Consider the following 22,373-nt stretch of genomic DNA (forward strand, 5'->3'; position numbering starts at 1 on the left):
CTTAACTAATAATTGTCATTCAGTATTTTCACCTCATATACCAGGGATAATCAAATCACAGTCCTCCAGGGTCGAGAACTGCTGGTTTTCCACATTCCCCTTTGGGAGGCAGGTGTGAAGACAGTCAATCAGGAGGCTAGCACTAAGTCTTTTTTAAACAGGAGAAAAGAAAACCAGGCCTGGATTTGGATACGTCAGATTTGATGATCCCTGCCATAGACCTTGCATAAACTAACTTGATTGTTTGTGTCCCAAATCATCAAAAGTGTTGTCCCAAATGACAAAATGCAAAGGTAACACATTATTTGCATACATTTATGGCAAACAAAATGTGAAATACACGCAGGAGAAGTGGGTAGGCAGTAACATGAAATATTTGTAAAGCTTAACCAAGACTAAACACAGTGAGTGAATTACAATGCATGAATATGTGACATGAAGCTCACCAACGAGACTAATCAATATCAGAATATGCAGCTGAAATATAAAATATGTTTTAAAGTGGTACGTGAACCATTTAGAAAAAATAGGTCACTAGTTTACATATCCCAATTGTTAAGATATCTATAATAATTTACATTTGTGTTACGTGTATTGCAGACTTTTATCCGTTTAAATGTATACTGCAGTGCCATCTGCCGACAGTCTCGTGAAACTTAGTGCAGGTTTACAGATAACGGTCTACTCGTAAAATGACGTTAGCTGTTGTAGAGAAAATATGTTAATGGAGTGTTAAAATTCAGCTGAGAATCGGGAATAATGAAATATTTCATTATTCCTGCTGACAACCAGGTGCGCCTAACATGATTTATTTGCTTGCTTGAATTCGTAGATTGGCAAACGCACAGACTAAAGCAAAACATTACATTACATTACATTAATGGCATTTGGCAGACGCTCTTATCCAGAGCGACGTACTACTAAGAGCAAAGTGCATACCCATAACCAGGGAGTGTTCAATATGGACAGATTAAAATAATAATAAGAATAATAATAATAATAATAATAATAACTAGTAATCGAATAGCCTAATTTCTGGTTAAACCAAGCATAAACAAATTGAACCTCTCAATGAGTTATTTAACTGTCTGCTGAGAACACAATTCATTGCGTTAGGTAGGGAATATTATTGTATCCAAAAATCTCTGACTGTACGGGTATCGCAAATTACAGTAGGCTCAAACCACCCTGTCTGCCACCAACAGTCATTCCACGGTCAAAGTCACTTACATCACATTCTTTCCCCATTCTGATGGTTGATGTGATCATTAACTGAAGCTTCTGACCCGTATCTACATGATTGAATGCATTGCACTGCTGCCACACAATTGGCTGGTTAGATAATCGCACGAATAAGTACATTAAACATTTTCATAGTAAAGTGCTCCATGAGTGCTAACAACTAATCTAACAACAGCAGCGCATACGATCAATATATAAGTATGTGTGCTCGTACACCCAGCCACTGAACAGTGTGTTGAGAAAAATATGTAGGTCGATGAGATGTCGACAACGAAAGTAACTTTATAATGTTAGTATAGTATAGTAGTTTTTCTTATCTTTTTTAACACGTTTCAAGGATTTAAAAACATTTCAACCTTTAACAGGTAAGGCTGTAGGTCGGGGGAAGATTGTGCAAACTTTTAAGTATGGATATACAACTTCGCCATAATGAAATTAAAAAGAAATTAACTACATATTATCTTGGGTTTTCAATTTTCGGAATAAATTAGAATGTATTTAATAGTAAAAGAGTATCTCGTGTTTAGATGACCAAAAATATATCCTGCCATCTTGTTCCAGAATGTGGATACTTTCACACAGGTAAAAAAAAAATGTGAGTAATTGTTTCGTCTTCCTTTCTACAAAAGGTAATGTTAGCTACAAATATTTTCGATATTTGTGGTGTCCGGTGATGGTGCACTTTTCAAGTGACGTCATGTGTTGCGTGCAGCTACACTCTGACGGAAACGCGGTAGATTGGAACTGAGAGAAGCGGCCAGGCGCAGGAGAGAAGTTAAGATAGTTAAAACGTTTAGCATTTGGTGCTGCTGTGGATACTGTCAGCGGGCCAAATGGATAACCTGTTATCTAACTAACTCGCGCGTGATTGTGTCATTGCTGTACCAGGTAAACCAAAAAGGTTAACCGGTTAGCTATTTGCTAGCTACTGTAAGAAAGTAAAGATAGTTAGCTACCAAGCTACCAGGCCAGCGAGCCTCATGTTGTGGCATTGAGTAACGTTACCGATATGTCGAAATGTTTAGCCAAGTAACTTTACTTAATAAAGGCATCTGACATTGAATCGCTGATTAGTGTGTTATCTTGCAATATGTCGCGTATTGTTAACCTCAAGGAAATATATTGTATTGTCATACTTGGCTAGATGCATTAGTAAACATGCTAGCTACTGTAGTGTAGCTAGCTAGCTACATCGCTAGCAAACGAGCTGATGTTAGCCGTCATATTGTATTCGCTTATTAGCTGGAATCACATAACTACACTAGTTAGTTTGCAAGTTTGCAAACGATGTGTTATAACCTGAATATGTTAGCTAGCGGGTTTGATATTGGCCAATGCCTGGCTAACTTAGAATAGAATAGAACAGCTAGCTTTAAGTGAAAAATGTTAGGAACATTTGTTGTGAATATCTACTCTGATTAGCTTGTGTTGCAGGTGTGTAGATCCTGATTTGTGACTTGCCTCGTTTAGGATCTACACTAAGAACAGTCCAGTGGAAATGGCCGCCCCGATCATGCAACAGCCGAGTTTTCTGTTGGTTAGTGTGCGCCAAAGTTTGTTATGAAGTACATTTTTGCTTGTCATGCGCCTCCCCAACATACGTCACCCAATCACGTTCAGTTGAACTGCTTTTCCCTCTAACGTTACCTTGTCCATGTCAGGCTAGTTAACATTTTAACGAGTGCCCATGTATGTTCATGCTTAGTGCTGACATCACCATGTTTGATTCAGTTTGGTGTTGAGACTAAGAATGAGGTTGTGTGCGTTTCCTCAGGCCAATCTGAAAGCTGATTCTGTGACCAAGCCTCTCCTCCAAAGATGTCAGGAGCTTGTGAAGGTGATCGATGACTACCCTGCAAAGGTGAGTAGCCCTCATCTATTTCATTCAGCCGTGGGGTGTGTCTGTGTGTGTGTCTGTGTGTGTGTGCGTGTCTGTCTGTGTGGAGAGTGAGAGAGAGTGAGTGAGGACTTCACTTTGGTTGTGTGGGTGTAGGGTCCTATGACATATGGGTGGATGAAATATAAAAAAGTGAACTCTGTCTCTTTAAAGTGTCAATCTGTAATGTATTGAAATAAAAACATTATACTGTTTCACAATGGCAATATTGATTCAATAGATTGGTCCTCTATATGCAGTTCTCAAATGGTGGTATCAGGTGTGACATTTCTGCCATGTATTCAAATTTGATGATGCATGCGTGGTCTAACATTGGTTCCTAATGCACTTTTTCTTACGTTGGGAGAGTTGTGAAAAAATAGTGTAAGTGAGCGTATGTACTTAAATTGTAGGCTACCGACACATTTTTTAAATCCTTACCTAACCTTAGCTCCCTTATTTGTTGAGGGTGATGGCTCGAACACTAAAACTTGGCAATCAAAATGACCATTGCTGACAGTCTCCCATGCAAACAAGGCCAGCTGTGTTTTTGTGGATGTAGCTTCGTTTTTGATTATGAAAATGAACTGTTGTGACCACAGATGTTGCTAAAGACAGTTTAATGTAGGATTGTTCCAAACGTAGTACAAGAGAGTAACAATGGAGAGAGGTCCAACATGGAGGCTAAATTGCTCCACTCTTAAATCTGCTTATACACTGTTTTTTTAATTTATTTTTTATAAATGGTCCCTATGGGAAAGTTTCTTACAATGAGCTGTTGATCTGTAATTTTTTAATCCTTGTTGCGTTCGCACGAGTCCTTGGGTAGCCTAGATTGTTAGGTACAAAATGGATTCTGGCGTTTTACAATTTATTTGGGTGAAATATAGCATTAAAGCAGAGAAAAAAAGCTATTTATCTCGCAGTTGTTTGCCATCACACATGCTCAGTGTCTTGAAATTGAATGCTTTTTCCGGCTTTTCTGACAGCGACAGTAGACTCCTGTGACTAGAAATTCGAACTTCCCGGGCCTCTTGTACGGCTAGGTTAACGCAGAATAGGAGCTGATGGATGAGATTGGCAGCTTTCCCTTTTAAAATCTGTGGTACAGGCTGGCTTATTTTATTGTCATGCTCGAATTATCAATCGCATGAATTCACAAGGCCAAAAACGGAACAACAGAAACCTGCCTAAAAGCCACCCAAAACATTTTGAGTTACTTCAACAGATTAAATATTAACCTGACCTGACAAGACTATGATACGTACTGTTTACATGTATGTGTGTATGCGTATATGTATGCGATATGACTCAAACTTAGAGAAATTCACCAAAGGCAGTGGGGCAAGATGTGACTGCCAGGTGGGGAGGGGGGGTCAGGTGGGGTGGGAAATATATTTGTTATTTTCAATCATGAATTAATTCAAAGCCGATCACAATAAATAAAAAGAAAAAAATGTTTGGTACAACCCTCAGGATTGGTGGAGGTTTAGGCAGGCTCCTCTCAGTTTGCTGTAAAGCGCTGTGAGATGTTTCTGATGTTAATTGTCATTGTTAGGAGCTCCACTTGATCTTCCCCTGGCTGGTGGAGACTATCTTCGGCAGCCTGGATGGTGTTATCCTGGGCTGGAACCTACGCCAACTCCAGGCCCGCCTGAACGAATTCACCATCGCCCTGGAGTTCCTGGACCCCAGGTGAGCCCAGCCCAAAGTGTTAAAAATGTCCTTTTAAAGTTATGTCTGTTTCATGCACGATTCTCATAGAAATTGGCCCTGGATTAGATTTCACATTTTACTAAAATATTTCAGGCTGTTTGCTGAATCAGGAATATTTGGAGATATGGATGGTCTGCACTGCACTGATGATGTAGCCTATTGTACAGTTTTATGGGTCCTTGAATTTGGGGGAATGTTGTTCTTGAATTGATTACACAGGTAAGTGAAACCTGATTTTCAGTATTGGGGCTTGTTTATGAGAGTGCAGCGCGTAAGTACTTGGACAGTGAAGCATGTTTTTGTTGTATTCGCTCTGCACTCGAACGAACAAACAGTTACAAGAAAACAGTCACTATGTGGTTAAAGTGCAGGCTTTCATTTGAGGGTTTTCTGGCGTTTTACATCCATATTGGGTAAACGTGTAGGAATCACCTTTTTAAACATAGTCCCACCAAAATAATTGAAAAAATGAACACAAACCGACTGAAGTAACAGTACTTTTTGCATTATGGTTGGATTTGCCCTTGCATTTGCTTGAGTACTCGAGTAGAGCAGACCTGCTGACAGGTGTCACAGAGCATTTTCCCTGGCGTAAGCTAGCCCACGTGACCGCTCTTTGAGATAAAAGCTTGTTTTGAACCGTTTCCAGGCACGGCTCTTGCCTTTCTGCTAGGCAAGATTGAATTACTGGAAATGTGTATTGCCAGTCAAGTAATCACCCATGTCAATGAAAGCTGGAAGCTCACAGTGCTGTCTCAGTTTAAAGGTCCCATATTGTGGAAAATGACATTTCCTTTGCAATGTGGATTATGAAGGAGTTGAAGGTGCTATAAAAACATTGAAAATATCAATCCCCAAATACGTCCCCACAAAAAATTCACATTTAAATGAGCCATTTTGAGTTCAGTGAAGTTATGACATCACAAAGATACGCTCATTGACTTCAGCATCTTGTAGCCGGAACAAATCCAAGCTCCGCACAGAGACTGTTCCCTGATATCAATGAGCCTTAAAGACACATTACTAAAACAGTCTGTTCTTGGTAAAGGTGAGTGAGTGGCACAAGAGAATGGAGACGTAAAACAGGATAGAGATTGTTTTTGGTACTTAATACAGTACAAACATACATTGTTATGGATATCAGAATCTAAAATACAACACTGGAAAGGTGTACGATATGAGAGCTTTCAGCTAAAGATCACACGGTCACCATTGTTGTTGCATGGTTGAGGCTTGACTGTTGTGTCTTCCAGCGGTCCGATGATGAAGCTGGTGTACAAGCTGCAGGCTGAGGAGTACAAGTATGAGGTTCCGGTCACCTTCCTCCCCGTAAGTTTCCCCCCCTTCGCACACCAAGTAACTTCTCACCTTATTGCATCCAGACTTGAGGCCCATCCGCACAAAGAACGACAACTATAAATGCTTAAAAAATCATTCTAACTCAAGTGGATGGCGGAGTCCGCATCACGAATATAACGACAATGACAGCGACCAACGATATCGCTGGGATCACTTTCAGAGCTTTTTTTTTTTTTCCAGCTACATTAACGATAAAACACAGACACCCAATCGAAATCCAAAAGAATTTACACGGCCTAACATGCGAAATGGCAGATGATGTAGCCGAGAGACTATTTACAGAACGTTATCGTTCAGCTGTGTGGATTCTCACATCGTTATGGTTGTCATTATAGTTCTAGTTCTTGGTGTGGATGAGCCTTTAGTATTGTGGAATAACATCTGTCAACAGACAGGTCTGCTTACATTTCCATAACATGGTGGGGTTTAGCAGATGGTCTTATGCAGAGCAAACGACTCGAGTGGTTGCGGCTCTTCAATGGCCGCAGCTGCAGTGACTTGCTGTTAGAATCACCTACTACGTGCGTCTCGTTCTCAGGGTCCTGTGAAGGCTGCCATTCAAGAAGGCGTCCTCCCAGATTGCCCGCTGTTTCACAACAAGCTCCAGTTTCCTCTCTCCGGTGTCGCCAGCCTCAGTCTCTCTCTCAGTATCCTTGGACCCCCCTTTTGTGGAAAGCGTTTGTGCCACTGGTCAGATGTCTCTTCTGTTCGATCAGGTCACAGATTCCTTAACTCTTGTCCCATATCCATTTGAGTATTACATGTTTTTCTTCGCCGCAAGTCTCATCACCCCGAGGGTAAGTGCAGGCTTTTAATAAACGTTTTATAAGCGTTTTACCCTGCTAGTGAACAGATTAAGGAATTAAGGATTTTAAAGGGCTAATTTTGTGTTGTGCAAAAAAAGGCAACTTGCTGTTTTAGAAAGCTACTGTTAGTTTTCCAACATTTTGTCACCAGCTGTGCAGAATTGCACTGGCTGAAGTGCAGCTATTTACATGATTATCTCAGCTAGCTGTCGAGTAATAAGAGGAGTGGAAGTATGAGGTTTCCAAATAATCCCTTTAATATAACTATATAATTTTTAGCCTTTTAGCCAGGGGAATCCTGTAGCGTAGTGGCTAAGGTGCATCACTGGCACCTGGTAGGTTGGTGGTTGGTTGGTGTAGCCATGATAAGATCCGCACTGCTGTTGGGCCCTTGAGCAAAGGCCACATTGCTCCCCAGGTGCCCACTGCTCCTAAGTAACTAGGATGGGCCAAATTAACTTACCGGGTCAACTAAGTATATCTATATCTAGCCTTAGCGATCCACGTTTCTATTCTGTAAGTTTCCTTGGCGAGTGAACTGCGTTTCCCCACCTGTAGAGTTACCCACCTGGGCAGCACGTCAGCTCCTCGGACAGTGCCTACTTTGTGCTGGTGGACACGTACCTGAAGTACTTCCTGCCCACGGAGGGCATTGTGCCCCCAACTCCCTTCTCTGATGCCAGGGGCACCGTGGCCCCCCCATCCCCCAGGTGATGCAGACGGGCAGGCAGACGGGCAGGCAGACGGAAGGACAGACAGACGGGCAGACAGACGGGCAGACAGACGGGCAGACAGACGGGCAGACAGACGGGCAGACAGACGGGCAGACAGACGGGCAGACAGACAGGGAGACAGACGGGCAGACAGACGGGCAGACAGGCGGGCAGGCAGACATCGGAAGAGATGGCACAGAGCACGGATCCATGATCAATCCACAAATGCAATTATAAACTAGTATATAGTGATAAAATGTTAGACTTGTCATTCTAAAACAAAATATAAGGTTTAGTATATGTTCACACACTTACCTGCACATCTCCACAAGTATGTGAAAGTATCTGCTGATGTGGATAACCAGGATGGCAGAGTAAAGCGTTAAGCAGTGGAAAAAAAAGTGGTGCTTGACACTGAATGTAATGGTTAATTCATGTAAACACAAGAATAGATTTAGAGTGAACCCTTTAAAATATTGAGGGGGAGACAGATGGTGTCTGATCATGAACTGCATTGAGTGTCCAATTGTGATTGGCCTTGTTGTGCCATCCTCTCTCCAGATCTCCCAGCATGCCGTTCACTGGGTACGGTGCACACAGCAGCAGCTTACTGAAACGTCACATTACCCATCAGCCTTCGGTCAACGCTGACCTCGCCACCCAGGAGATCTGGAGGTCCGAGACACTGCTGCAGGTGAGAGGGGACAGGGATGTGATTCTGTCCTGCTGGCTCATTATAGCCCTTTCCCACTGTAGAGCTGAACCAGGCTGGCTCATTATAGCCCTCTCCCACTGTAGAGCTGAACCAGGCTGGCTCATTATAGCCCTTTGCCACTGTAGAGCAGAACCAGGCTGGCTCATTATAGCCCTTTCCCACTGTAGAGCTGAACGAGGCTGGCTCATTATAGCCCTTTCTGACTGTAGAGCTGAACCAGGCTGGCTCATTATACCCCTCTCCCACTGTAGAGCTGAACCAGGCAGGCTGATTATAGCCCTTTCCCACTGTAGAGCTGAACCAGGCTGGCTCATTATAGCCCTTTCCCACTGTAGAGCTGAACCAGGAAGGCTCATTATAGCCCTTTCCCACTGTAGAGCTGGAACCAGCCTGGCTCATTATGCCATTTGCCCACTGTAGAGCTGAACCAGGCTGGCTCATTATAGCCCTTTCTGACTATAGAGCTGAACCAGGCTGGCTCATTATAGCCCTTTCTGACTATAGAGCAGAACCAGGCTGGCTCATTATAGCCCTTTCCCACTGTAGAGCTGAATCAGGCTGGCTCATTATACCCCTTTCCCACTGTAGAGCTGAACGAGGCTGGCTCATTATAGCCCTTCTTCCCTTGTTAATTTGACTAATCCAGCTGTCATCTCAACACTGCTACTATTGCTGTGTCTGGGCTTTGTGCTAAATGGCAGCATAGCCTCCATCAGCAGCTGTGCTAATAGCTGAGATGAAGGGAGAGGAGATGCCAGATCACAGCAGGTCCAGGGCTATCTGGCGTGAGTATCGGGTACTACTTCATTAGCACCCGCTGCTGCTGTTTGTTTGTGTTAATGCGAGTGGTGTGCTATCACCGTTAGCATTCTTTCACGGAGACAGAAGGCAGTGCTGGCAAGACAGCCTGTGTGGAAATGGAGAACTTGATTAACATAAACCAACCATGCTGTGGAAATGTGCAACCCAGTCTCATTCATCTGCATTAATTAGGCTTTTTTTTTTTTTTTTTTTTTTTTTTTTTTTTTTTTATTTGTGTGTGTCTGTACCACTATTTGTGCATTTATGTTTGTGTGTGTGTTTATGTGCCTCTTTGTATATATATATATGTGTGTGTGTGTGTTTGTGTGTGTCCCTCTGTGCGTGCGTGTGTGTCTGCGTGTTTGTGTGTCTCCCTCTGTGTGTGCATGTGTCTGTGTGTCTACGTGTTTGTGTGTGTGTCTGTGTGTGTGTGTGTGTGCGTGTGTGCTCCTTCTCAGGTGTTTGTGGAGATGTGGCTGCACCACTATTCACTGGAGATGTATCAAAAGCTTCAGTCCCCGCAGGTGAAGGTAAGTCTGCTCCCCTGCACCCCCCCCCCACACACACCTTTGGCTGCTGGCCCCCAGCACTGTTGCCTGGCTGACTCTTTGATTTGGCTTGCCCCCCCTTCCTCTCTCTCACACATTGTTATAATTCAGGTCTTTTGATTCAGACTTTTCAGTCGGTTAATCACTGTAGATTGATTTATTTAAAAAATAAATAATTTGAGTGATTTTTTTCCACAGTGTACACATTTGACTCTTTCCTTCCATCTGCGTTTTGTAGCAGAATTTCTGGACTTGATTTTGCTCTCTGCAGATTACACATTACACTGCTTTACAGTTATTTAGCTGACAATTCCAAAGCTACTTACCGTTGATTAGACTAAGCAGGGGACAACCCCCCCCCCCGTAGTTAAGGGCCTTGCTCAAGGATCTTATCATGACTACACCGGTGCTTGAACCACCACCCTTTCAGGTCCCAGTCATATGCCTTAGCAACTAAGCTCCAGGCTGCATATTAAATCAAATGGAACTGTCACATGACAGAAACACAGCAAACAGTTTATTTCGGGTGAAGGGAAAGGGTGCATTTAGAGTAGAAATGGCGCGGCCCTGTTCTCTGTGGATGGCACGGAGCCGGACCTCGCAGGACACCGCAGTCGCACTCTGACATTGTGCTGTGTCAGTGTGCCATAGTGTTTCCGTTCTCGCATGACGCCCTCTCCCTAGCTTCTGCCTGCCTCCCAGTTCATCCCCCCGCTTTGCTCATTGGCTGCTGAGCATGGTGGGGCCGGGCTTTGTTAGTGGCTTCTGCGCTTGATTGGTTATCAGCACTGACCATTATGATGTCACCCTCAGCCATTGCAGACCCAAGATGTTTAAATGGCAAACGTGATTTAAGGCCTCTGAAACAAATACCTGTCTGTAGGACAGTCTAATCAAGTTTTTTTTTCCGCCTTGTAATGAGATCTTTTTGCTTTTGTTTTGACATTTACTTGACAAGGGAATTTTACTTCTTGAAATTAGCAACATATTTGTGTTATTTCACAAAACAGATTTTATGTCTCAAAATAAGACTAAAATACTTGCTATTTTTAGTTTTGGCATTGCATTACCCCAGTAGTGCAGTGTATATACGAAGTGTAGATGCAGTGATTTAAAGGAGTTGAATGACAACACTTGTCAGTTGTCTTTAGGCAACAACAAAACAAATGAGCATAATTGGTTTATTATTCAGTCATTTAAATGTATTTTCTAAGCCTAAATTTCCCACTATAAAAGTTCACCCAAACTGTCGTGGTCATGGTAATGACAACAGATTGACATACTGTGCCCTTACTTTCCACACATTACTGTTTGTTACCATAGCTACCTCCATGATACACGCTCACCTTCGGAGACTGAATTTTCACAAGCTAGCTAACTTAGTATATTAACTATCGATAGCTCGATAAGGACGCTGACTCATCCAATAATTTTTGCTCGCTAGCATTCCAAGTTATGATAAAAGCACAATTATAACATCCTTATGAAAGCAAACTAGCTAGCTAGCTTCAGTATGGATAACATCACCTGATGAAAACAAACTAGTTGCTAGCTAAATTAATATAACCAGAAATAGTCTAATATTCTAATTCAAGTGACCCTAACGTGAGTCAAATATTTTGTCTTGTCTTGCCCGTAGGACAGGACAGCGGTGCAAACTGTGGGTCACGAGTTATAGGGGAGGGATAAGGGGAGTGGTTATCCTCGTGTGACGCACTAAGAGGAGAACATTTTCAATTAACCATTTGGAAATAGGACAATACATTTTAAACGCTTACTTCTCCAAAACTAAAGAATGGACATATTTAGTTAATACTTTAATCGTGTTTCTGCAATGCCCGCTTGTGCAAATTGCATATAAAAACCAAGAAAGGTGACCAATCATGTTACTCCTTTAACAGAAAAGAAAGGTGCAGTTTAGTGACTAGTTAGGCCAAAGATCAGAAGAATAGCACACTGAGTAGAGAATGTTTTTGAGATGCAATATCTCCTTTTAAATTCAGTCAATCTAGAGGGGCATGTTCCCCATGAACCCGTCTCCCCTACTGTGAGTGTTGGTGTTTCCAGGTCTTAATGGAGATTTTCTGGGGTGGGTGGGGGTGGGGGTGGGGGTGGGGGTGGGGGCGGGGTGCAGTTTTGAGTCCAGCTCTATAGTACAGAGGGACTCAGTTATTGTCTCTTACTTAATATCAGACCCCAAGAAAGCATTTGCTCACAATATATAATCCTTTCTTGTGTAGACCATTAACTGCTTGGTGTTTGTTTTGAAACTTCAGCCGTTTTCCTTTTTTTTTTATCCTGAAAATGTAATTCTGGCTCTAGCTGTATGTTCTCGATAATGGACCTTTTTAGGTGAAATACAGTTGTTTTTTCAGAGAACACCTCTAGGCACTCTTTAAAAATCCAAACTTGCTTCATGTCACCCTGTTATTCGACAGCTACTTTCTGCAGGCTTGTGAAATGATCACCACTTTGGCCAGAGGCTGCTAAATAGGACCCCATTTTGCCTGCAGGGCTGCGGGGGGTTATTAGCGGGGTTTGCGGAATGAGCGGCACTGCTTGGGTTTGGGACGGGCTACTGCACTGCCCCCAGCTGCGATGGCTTCCCCTTCCCGTAGTTCATCTTCCTGTAGTCTTTCTTTTTGTCGCTGTTGTTGTTGTTATGTTTTTTTTGTTTGTTTTTTGTGTTCCTCCTCATCTTGTCCTCTTTCTGGATACACTTTTGTTTCTTGTTTCTTACTCCTCATTTTCACTCCCCCCTCCCTTTTTTTCTTCTCTCTCTCTCTCTCTCGTCCCGCTGTGTTGTGCGTTCTTTTTGTCCCCTCCCTCTTCCTCTACCTCTCTTCCCGTGTTGTGACTGGCCGTCCCAGCTGGCGCTGTTGCAGTATCGGCTCAGTATATCCAGTTCTCCCACCAGTTCTCCCGTCGCGCCTGGCTACGGGACCCTCCACACGTACCAAGTACTTACCTCTCATTTCACTCCTTTGGCCTGTAAAAGAGCTGTCGTCAGGCGAGGTACAGGGCGAGGCGGGTTTTCACGGCTCCGCTAGCTTTGAGGTCGGTCCGGGACGTCTGTGGTTGGCGGTGAGTTGAGGAACGGCAGTACCCAGAATGCTCAGTGCCGTTTACTGTAGCGGGCACTTCCACCACGGCCCGAACAAGGGGGAGTCTCCCTCAGTCCTTAAATAGCTGGTAAGAACTGGACCGCTGTGTTACAAATTGATACGTGCAAGATGTATGGTGTGCCAACGAGCAATTGAAATAAAGGGTACTGTGCTTGGCTGTGTTAACCATATGTTTCGGGGTTTTGCTGGTTTTGTACGATAAATTCAACTTGGGTTGGGATAATTGAAACTTCCACCTTTCAACTAACAGTAGCTGCATTGAAAAACAGCATTGAAAGCATAAAATTGTTGCTGAAATATTTCCACGAATAATGATCATAGGTGTTTGCCTTATGTTCTCTAAAGGAAATGGTCGAGTCAAAATGACTGATTTTCTTTTGTCACTGCAGTTAATAGCAACACAAAGATTTAATTTTCTCTAGCTTGTAGCATATACTGAGCAGTATAACAGTGTGCACTGTTCAGAAACACAGAATACATCTTTTGTTGATCAAAGGTGGCTTACAGAATGACTTTTGAGGGGTGGAATCTCATGTTCTATTCTATTCTTTGTGATATCGTAGGTAATTGCCTCAAAAGTAGTCTCAAAGCATTGTGGGTAGTGTCGTTCCTCACTCAAACACCTGGGATTTGGTTGACCATGAAATGCAGGACAATGTGGTCGTGTATTTGGGCAGAATATGTTGAATGGGTCAAGAACCATCTGTTTGTTTTTCCAACCTTCAAAAGCATGTGTCCTTTCATTTGCTAGTGGTGTTTTCAAACATGTTTTTTGTTTGTTTTGTTTCTGTTGTCATGCTAGCCATTTTGTTGTTTACTATTCCTTTTCATGAGCGAGCACTGCTACCTTTCAGACGATACTGATCCCAAATTTCCCAGCTCCCAGCCTCCGAAGTGTTCCCCCCCACTCCCCCCCCCCCCCCCCCCCCTTCGTTCAAAACTTCTGAAGGAACACAGCAGTAGCTGCCGGTTACAATGTGGGCAGATTTAAAAACAAAAGGGAATTGAAAGACATGGTTTCAATGAGACATGGTTTCATAATGATCAATCAGCGGTTAACGCTTTGATTATGTTCCCATGTTTGTGCATTTGGGCAATTTCACAGTAACTAACGCTGCAACTGCTGGATATTTGGGTGGTAAAGCCCAATACATCTACATAATAGAGACTGGTAATAGCGATTTCTTCCCGAGGGTTATAAAAGCATAAAAAAATCTTATGTAGCTGAATTGGACTTTACCACTCAAATATCCTGCAGTTGCAATACCGGTTGCCATCAAATTCCCCATTTGGTGATTTGTATTTTTGTAGCAAAGCCCTCCAGGTTAACAATATGTTTGTAGTTGAAAGCCATTCAGGAATTAAGTGAATTTCAGTATTACTTGTGTTGTCAAAATGAGTGTCTCGTTTGTGCGTGTGATATGAAAAAGTACAGTATCGATGCACAGCCTGGTTTGCAAGTGAGGTGGTAAAATTAAAAAAAGCTCTCTGCTGTAATATTTCAGGCATGAAGATTTCATGTAGGCGTGAAACCTGAACAAAGATCTCAAACTAAGTGCTGACTCGCACAGTGTTGAAGTTGTGAAGCTTTGCTGTATGAATATACAATTAACCTGAAGGGCTTAATTTAATTGAATTACATTAGTCTCTGGCTGTACATCCCCTAACAAGGGAGCTGCTAAACCTAAACATAATTACATTATATTACATTACATTTGGCAGACGCTCTTATCCAGAGCGACGTACAGTTGATTAGACTAAGCAGGAGACAATCCTCCCCTGGAGCAATGCAGGGTTAAGGGCCTTGCTCAAGGGCCCAACGGCTGTGCGGATCTTATTGTCTTATTGTGGCTACACCGGGGATCGAGCCACCAACCTTGTGTGTCCCAGTCATGTACCTTAACCACTACGCTACAGGCCGCCCACATAAGAGCTGGTGCAAGGATTAACACGGGGGGATGGGGAACTGGCGTTGGTCGACGGATGGGAAGTGTAGTCTGCAAATCAAGGGGTGGAGCCTCTGTGGTGGTGGGAGGGTTTGATTGCGGTTCCGTAGCGATTGGTGCTTGCTTGCGGGGGGGTGTTGCATGCCGTATTGTGATTGGCTGGTCTTGTCTGGGGTGGGGTTCGCAGGAGCTCTTCAGCCCCTCAGAGGAGCACGTGCTGGTGGTTCGGCTGCTCGTCAAACACCTCCACGCCTTCTCCAGCAGCCTGAGGCCAGAGCCGGCCTCTACCGCACCCTCCACACACTCCCACGCCAGCCCCCTGGAGGAGTTCAAGAGGTCCGTGTTTCCAACGTCTTCACCCAAACATAGCACGTATAAACACACTTCACCCAAACAAACTCCATGAACATACTCCTCACCAACACAACCTGCATAAACATACTCTTCCCACAAACAACCTGCATAAACATTGTCTTCATGCAAACAACCTGCGTACGCATAATCTTCACCCAAACAACCTGCGTAAACATACTCTTCATGCAAACAACCTGCCTAAACATTCTCCTCACCAACACAACCTGCATAAACATACTCTTCACCAACACAACCTGCGTGAGCATACTCTGCACCCAAACAACGTGCATAAACATACTCTTCACCAACACAACCTGCATAAACATTCTCTTCACCAACACAACCTGCATAAACATACTCTTCACCCAAACAACCTGCATAAGCATACTCTGCACCCAAACAACGTGCATAAACATACTCTTCAACAAAACAACCTGCGTAAACATACTCTTCACCAAAACAACCTGCATAAACATACTTTTCGCCAAGGAAAAACCCTCATAAACATCCTCTTCACCCAGTCAGTCTAGATAAACATATTCCTCATGCTCCTTTTTATGCTTGTTGCTCTTGGCCCGCAGGGTGGTCATCTCGCGATTTGTTCAGCAGAAGCTCTACGTCTTCCTGCAACACTGTTTTGGTCACTGGCCACTGGACGCCTCCTTTAGAGCCGTAAGTCCCTACATGTTCACAGGGAGAGCTCGCATTGGTGGGTTGCTGGTCTCACCAATGAGCTCCAGTTTCATTATAAAGATGACAGCTGTGGACAGGAGGATTTGTCAGAAACTGCTGCCGATGTGGAAAGTGATCGCTGTTGTCTGTCCTCTACAGGTTTTGGAAACGTGGCTCAGCTACATCCAGCCATGGCGTTACACGAGTGAAAAAACCAACCCTCAAACAGATGGTCAGAACCGCAGTGTTCCAGAGAAATGGTACTGAACACGTTGTGCACTGTTTATAGCAAATTATCATGTGATTAAAGCTTTTCCTGTCATCGCAGGCTCACTTATCTGTCTTCTAATATAGTCTGTGTGTCTGTGTGTCTGTGTGTGATTGGCTGTGCTCTCTTTAAGGTCCTCCTTTGTGCAGGAGAACCTGCTTTTGTACACCAAACTGTTTCAGGGTTTCCTGAACAGAGCGGTCCGCACCGACATGGTCAACGCCAAAAACGCGCTCATGGTCTTCCGGGTGGCTAAAGTCTTCGCTCAGCCCAACCTGCCGGAAATGATCCAGAAAGGTAAGCGCCACAGAGCCCTCCCATTCACAGCTCTTCAGTGCCCTCTGCTGGCCTGTGTGTTTAATTGTCCAAGTTTGATGAGTTTTGTACAACAGCTGTTCTGTTACTCTGGTGCGTTGTGCGTTGAGCCTGGTAGCCTGCCAGGGGCTGTAGCGTAGTGGCTAAAGCACATGACTGGGACTCGGAAGGTTAGTGGTTCAAGCCCCGGTGTAGCCACGATAAGATCTGCACAGCTGTGGGGCCCTTTAGCAAGGCCGTCCCCAGGCGGCGGGGAGTGGTAAGGTACTAGGATTAGTGAAATGTAAAGGAAAGATGAACCCACAGGGTTCATTCAAATCTTCTATTGTGATGTGCACCAAAAATAGGGTGGTGCTTCAATGTGCTGTTAATCATCAACTTGTGTGAAGGTAGAAACGGATTTTTCCCTTCACAGCAAAAAAATAAATAAATAAATAAATAAAAAGATATCATCAGTGATGACACCCCATGGCATTTGTCAATCTTTGCCATCACTGTTGTCACAGCAGTACTAACCAGCAGGTCACCGCCACCCCTCACCCCCCCCCCCCCCCCCCCGCCACCCCTCACCCCCCCCCCCGCCACAGGAGAACAGCTGTTCCTGGAGCCGGAGCACGTCCTGCACCACCGCCACTCCCGAATCTTCCTCACGCCCACCCACGGCGGCAGCTTCCTGTCGTCCCGGCAACCCGCCGAGGTGGACGCAGTCTTCAAGGTGAAGAGCCACGTGTACAGCCTGGAGGGCCAGGACTGTCAGTACACCCAGATGTTCGGGCCCGAGCAGCGGATTGCGGTGAGCAAAACCCCTTTGACTGGTTTGGAACGCCACAAAAAAGGGAAGCATCCCTGGCACACGTGTGGGATTCGCTACATGCTAACATCCTGCGGTACTGAGCTGGTCCTGTTTGTGTGGCTATCCCTGGCACACGTGCGGGATACGCTACATGCTAACATCCTTCAGTACTGAGCTGATCCTGTTTGTGTGGCGATCCCAGGCACACGTGCGGGATACGCTACATGCTAACGTCCTTCGGTACTGAGCGTGTCCTGTTTGTGTGGCGATCCCAGGCGCACGTGTGGGATACACTACATACTAACATCCTTCGGTACTGAGTGTCCTGTTTGTGTGGTGTTCCCAGGCGCACGTGTGGGATACACTACATACTAACATCCTTCGGTACTGAGTGTCCTGTTTGTGTGGTGTTCCCAGGCGCACGTGTGGGATACACTACATACTAACATCCTTCGGTACTGAGTGTCCTGTTTGTGTGGTGTTCCCAGGCGCACGTGTGGGATACACTACATACTAACATCCTTCGGTACTGAGTGTCCTGTTTGTGTGGTGTTCCCAGGCGCACGTGTGGGATACACTACATACTAACATCCTTCGGTACTGAGTGTCCTGTTTGTGTGGTGTTCCCAGGTGCTGAAGCTGGTGCAGATAATGGCTCAGGCTCGACAGACGGCCAAGCGCATATCGGACCAATCGGCTGAGGCCGCTGCCAACCAGTCCTTCCTGTCCTGGTTCTCCACGGGCTCCCCGGACCTCAACAACACCTACGCCGGGACGGAGCCGGACGAGACGGGAGAATGCGTGAGGAAGACCCACGAGTTCCTGGACCGGGCCCTGGACTACCTGTGTCAAATATTCCGGGTAGGGTGGAGAGGAACCACAGGGTAGATATTCCGGTAGGGTGGAGAGGTACCACAGGGCAGATATTCCGGTAGGGTGGAGAGGAACCACAGGGCAGATATTCCGGATTGGGTGGAGAGGAACCACAGGGCAGATATTCCGGGTTGGGTGGAGAGGAACCACAGGGCAGATATTCCGGATTGGGTGGAGAGGAACCACAGGGTAGATATTCCGGTAGGGTGGAGAGGTACCACAGGGCAGATGTTCCGGTAGGGTGGAGAGGAACCACAGGGCAGATATTCCGGATTGGGTGGAGAGGAACCACAGGGCAGATATTCCGGGTTGGGTGGAGAGGAACCACAGGGCAGATATTCCGGATTGGGTGGAGAGGAACCACAGGGCAGATATTCCGGGTTGGGTGGAGAGGAACCACAGGGCAGATGTTCCGGTAGGGTGGAGAGGAACCACAGGGCAGATATTCCGGTAGGGTGGAGAGGAACCACAGGGCAGATATTCCGGGTTGGGTGGAGAGGAACCACATGGCAGATATTCTGGGTTGGGTGGAGAGGAACCACAGGGCAGATATTCCGGGTTGGGTGGAGTGGTACCACAGGGCAGATATTCCGGTAGGGTGGAGAGGAACCACAGGGCAGATATTCCGGTAGGGTGGAGAGGAACCACAGGGCAGATATTCCGGTAGGGTGGAGAGGAACCACAGGGCAGATATTCCGGGTTGGGTGGAGAGGAACCACATGGCAGATATTCTGGGTTGGGTGGAGAGGAACCACAGGGCAGATATTCCGGGTTGGGTGGAGAGGAACCACAGGGCAGATATTCCGGGTTGGGTGGAGAGGAACCACAGGGCAGATATTCCGGATTGGGTGGAGAGGAACCACAGGGCAGATATTCCGGGTTGGGTGGAGAGGAACCACAGGGCAGATATTCCGGTAGGGTGGAGAGGAACCACAGGGCAGATATTCCGGTAGGGTGGAGAGGAACCACAGGGCAGATATTCCGGGTTGGGTGGAGAGGAACCACAGGGCAGATATTCTGGGTTGGGTGGAGAGGAACCACAGGGCAGATATTCCGGGTTGGGTGGAGTGGTACCACAGGGCAGATATTCCGGTAGGGTGGAGAGGAACCACAGGGCAGATATTCCGGTAGGGTGGAGAGGAACCACAGGGCAGATATTCCGGTAGGGTGGAGAGGAACCACAGGGCAGATATTCCGGGTTGGGTGGAGAGGAACCACATGGCAGATATTCTGGGTTGGGTGGAGAGGAACCACAGGGCAGATATTCCGGGTTGGGTGGAGTGGTACCACAGGGCAGATATTCTGGTAGGGTGGAGAGGAACCACAGGGCAGATATTCCGGGTTGGGTGGAGAGGAACCACAGGGCAGATATTGCGGGTTGGGTGGAGAGGAACAGAGGGCAGATATTCCGATCCTTCGGGTCGTTGGGGTTTAGTGTCAGTATCTGACCCCTCAGATGGGAAGGCCAGGTACTCCTTTAAGCAGTCCCTCCCTGACGCCTGCGTCTCTGTCCCGGCTCACAGCTGAACGTGGCCCAGGTGTCTCAGCTGCTGGCGAACTTGGCGTCTGCGGAGGACGAGCTGGGCGGGGACAGGCAGCTGCCGGACTGCATACAGGGGGAGAACGGGCTGATCCTCACAGACCTGGGCCGCAAGCAGGTGAAACTCCAAACCAAAATAACCAAAAATGTGCCACTGTCCAATGAGTGAAGGTGCTCACTGTATCTTTGGAATTTATTCGTCTCAACTCGGGTACAGGCAACTGGGAATCCTTGCTTTCCACTGTTGAGCTGTGCTGTAGCTCTTGTTTTTCTCGTTTGTACCCCCCTCCCCACCCTCACAGACTGGGATTATTATTATTTTGATATAAATATGAGTTGTATTGATATTTCAGATGATCAATGGGCTGCGGCGGTTTGAGATCCAGTACCAGGGCGACCCCGAGCTGCAGCCCATACGGAGCTACGAGAACGCCACGCTGGTCCGCCTCCTCTTTCGAGTGGCCTCGCTCCTCAACCAGCGGGTAGGTTCCAGGGTGGGGTCTATAACCGCTCGTCTATAAGAGCCCGCCTTTAATAAATACAATAATATGTTATTTCCGAAGCAACTTACGGTTGATTAGACTAAGCAGGAGACAACCCCCTCCCCCGAAGCAATGTGGGGTTAAGGGCCTTGCTCAAGGGCCCAATAGCTGTGCGGATCTTATTGTGGCTACACCGGGGCATGAACCATCAACCATCTGGGTCGCAGTCATGAATATTAGCTGGAATAATTCCTGAGCTGTCTGAATATACAGTACAGTAGTAGAACCTCCGAGAACCAAATGCATCAGGAATGAAGGTCGTTCAGTACTTTTTTGGAACTGGAAGTGACATTTTACAAAATGAAATATGTAATTCAGTTCCATTTATATCGAGTCATAACAAACCAACATTCTCAATGGCATTTGTCATATAAAGTTCTACCAAATAACCAACAATAGGTAACATTTTTTAAATGTGTAAAATAGCCAAATCCGAAATCAATCCGTATGACGTTGGCAAAGCAACAAGGCTCTGCACTCAGAGTTGCCACTTGCGTTGGCAAACGCAATCTTTGCTGGATTTAAAAGACTGCTTCTCGATCCATCCAACTGAATTTTGTCCTGGTCCGTTTTTATGCAAGCCGTCTGTGGTGAGTAGTAACATTGGCGAGGGAGGATATACATTTTCTGTGGAGGATGGTGACATCACTAAAAAGAAAAGGTGCAAGGTGTATGGCATATGTGGTGACATCACTGTGGGCAGTGGGTAGTTGGGTGGGTTGGCAGCCTGTAGCTAGTTAGTGGTTAAGGTACATGACTGGTACCTGGAAGGTTGGTGGTTGGGCCCTTGAGCAAGGCCCTTAAGCAAGGCCCTTAACCCTGCATTGCTCCAGGTGGGAATGTCACATGCTTAGTCTAATCAACTGTTGGTCACACCCAGTAAATAAACAAAATGACTATTATTATAAGGGAAGTGGCTTCACTCTGGTAACCGTGCGAGTGTGTGCAGTTCGGGGCCCACATGGACGCGCTGTGTTCGCGGACGGACTTCCTCGGCAGGCTGGGGCGGTACTACTTCGCGGGAGCCCCAGCGGCGAGGTCCCGGAGGAGCCCGACGACCAGGAGGACCGCCGAGGGCCAGCGGAGGCCGCGGCTCAGCCTCCGCACGCTGGCCAGCTACCGCACCCTGGTCAGCGTCCTGCTCCTCTACCTGCTGGGGGCGCTGCTGTCCTTCTGCCTGCTCTCCAGCACCGGCCTCATCCTCGTCGCCAGCCTCCTCTACGGACTCTGCATGACCGCGCTGGGCGACAAGCAGGCCACGCAATAGCGCAGGAAAAGCGGGACCACTTCGCTTGTTGCCTTAAGGCAGTTTTTTTTTTTTTTTTTTTTTCAAAGGGTAACCTCACCATATCTTTGCGTTTTTATTCCCCGTTTTATTCTTGTGGTCATCCACATTGGGGAAACTCCTAATTTATTTTTATCTCAAGGAACGAACATGTCTCTTACAAATATGAATTTGATTCATACTGATGTAAATCCCTTTGAATTGATGGTGAAGGCTTGGCTATGCTGTAGAATGCTTTCTAAAAAATCTGTATGCTATGTTGGTATTTGCCATAATGTCACTTACGTCAATTTCAGCTGTGTACGGGATTTTTGCAAGGCAGATTATGTACCACCATTTGTGTGGTGCATTGTGGGAAATGTCAGATGGAAATGGATGATAAATTGCCTACATGTTTCAGGGCAACGTGGCCATAGTTTTGCCCCCAGTCTACCCTGGAAGTTAAGATTGATTTCAATGTTCCTAATTACCAAAGTAACTAAGGCAGAATGTTAACATGTCACACTAGATTATATGGTGAGATTACCCTCTAAGACTGTAAATATGAGTAAAATCTTAAGAATATTTGCTGGAATGGTACTTGAAGCTTAACTTTTTTGACACATTGATGTTTTTGACATATGTCAAATGTGTGGATGAGAGTAATGACAGCGCTTGAAACTTCAACACTGAAGATAAAATACAATGGCTATCTAGCTTCCAGAAGGTATACATATCTTGCCACAAAAAACATGCAGTAAGTACACTGCATGTTCACGCCAGTTTGTAATTGAGCACTCTATTTAAAGATCATTAAACAAGCGGTATTTTAAATGAGTGTCGTTAATCACACCCTCTCACGGTTTGGTATATCGGGAAGCTGATGTCATATCACAGGCGTCATG

General features: G+C 45.6%; 1 protein-coding gene across 2 annotated transcripts; it reads left to right on the forward strand.

The window, feature by feature from the left end:
• The first annotated feature begins 1,971 nt into the window (after positions 1–1,971).
• Positions 1,972–22,302, forward strand: smpd4 (sphingomyelin phosphodiesterase 4). Of its 2 annotated transcripts, XM_061215631.1 has the most exons (20): positions 1,972–2,130; positions 2,713–2,779; positions 3,017–3,103; positions 4,677–4,813; positions 6,088–6,163; positions 6,732–6,840; positions 6,938–6,990; positions 7,558–7,709; positions 8,274–8,406; positions 9,687–9,758; positions 12,647–12,736; positions 15,035–15,183; positions 15,783–15,873; positions 16,033–16,133; positions 16,275–16,438; positions 17,044–17,249; positions 17,880–18,110; positions 19,646–19,780; positions 20,016–20,144; positions 21,154–22,302. In XM_061215631.1, exons 2-20 carry the CDS (start codon positions 2,741–2,743, stop codon positions 21,469–21,471), a joined length of 2,472 nt encoding a protein of 823 aa, XP_061071615.1. In that variant the 5' UTR covers positions 1,972–2,130; positions 2,713–2,740; the 3' UTR covers positions 21,472–22,302. The 2 variants fall into 2 exon arrangements, with proteins under 2 accessions (XP_061071615.1, XP_061071617.1); XM_061215633.1 differs by lacking the exon at positions 12,647–12,736.
• Positions 22,303–22,373: the final 71 nt, after the last annotated feature.

Source organism: Conger conger, chromosome 12 (genome assembly GCF_963514075.1).
Source record: "Conger conger chromosome 12, fConCon1.1, whole genome shotgun sequence".
In the NCBI taxonomy this organism is placed as follows: Eukaryota; Metazoa; Chordata; class Actinopteri; order Anguilliformes; family Congridae; genus Conger; species Conger conger.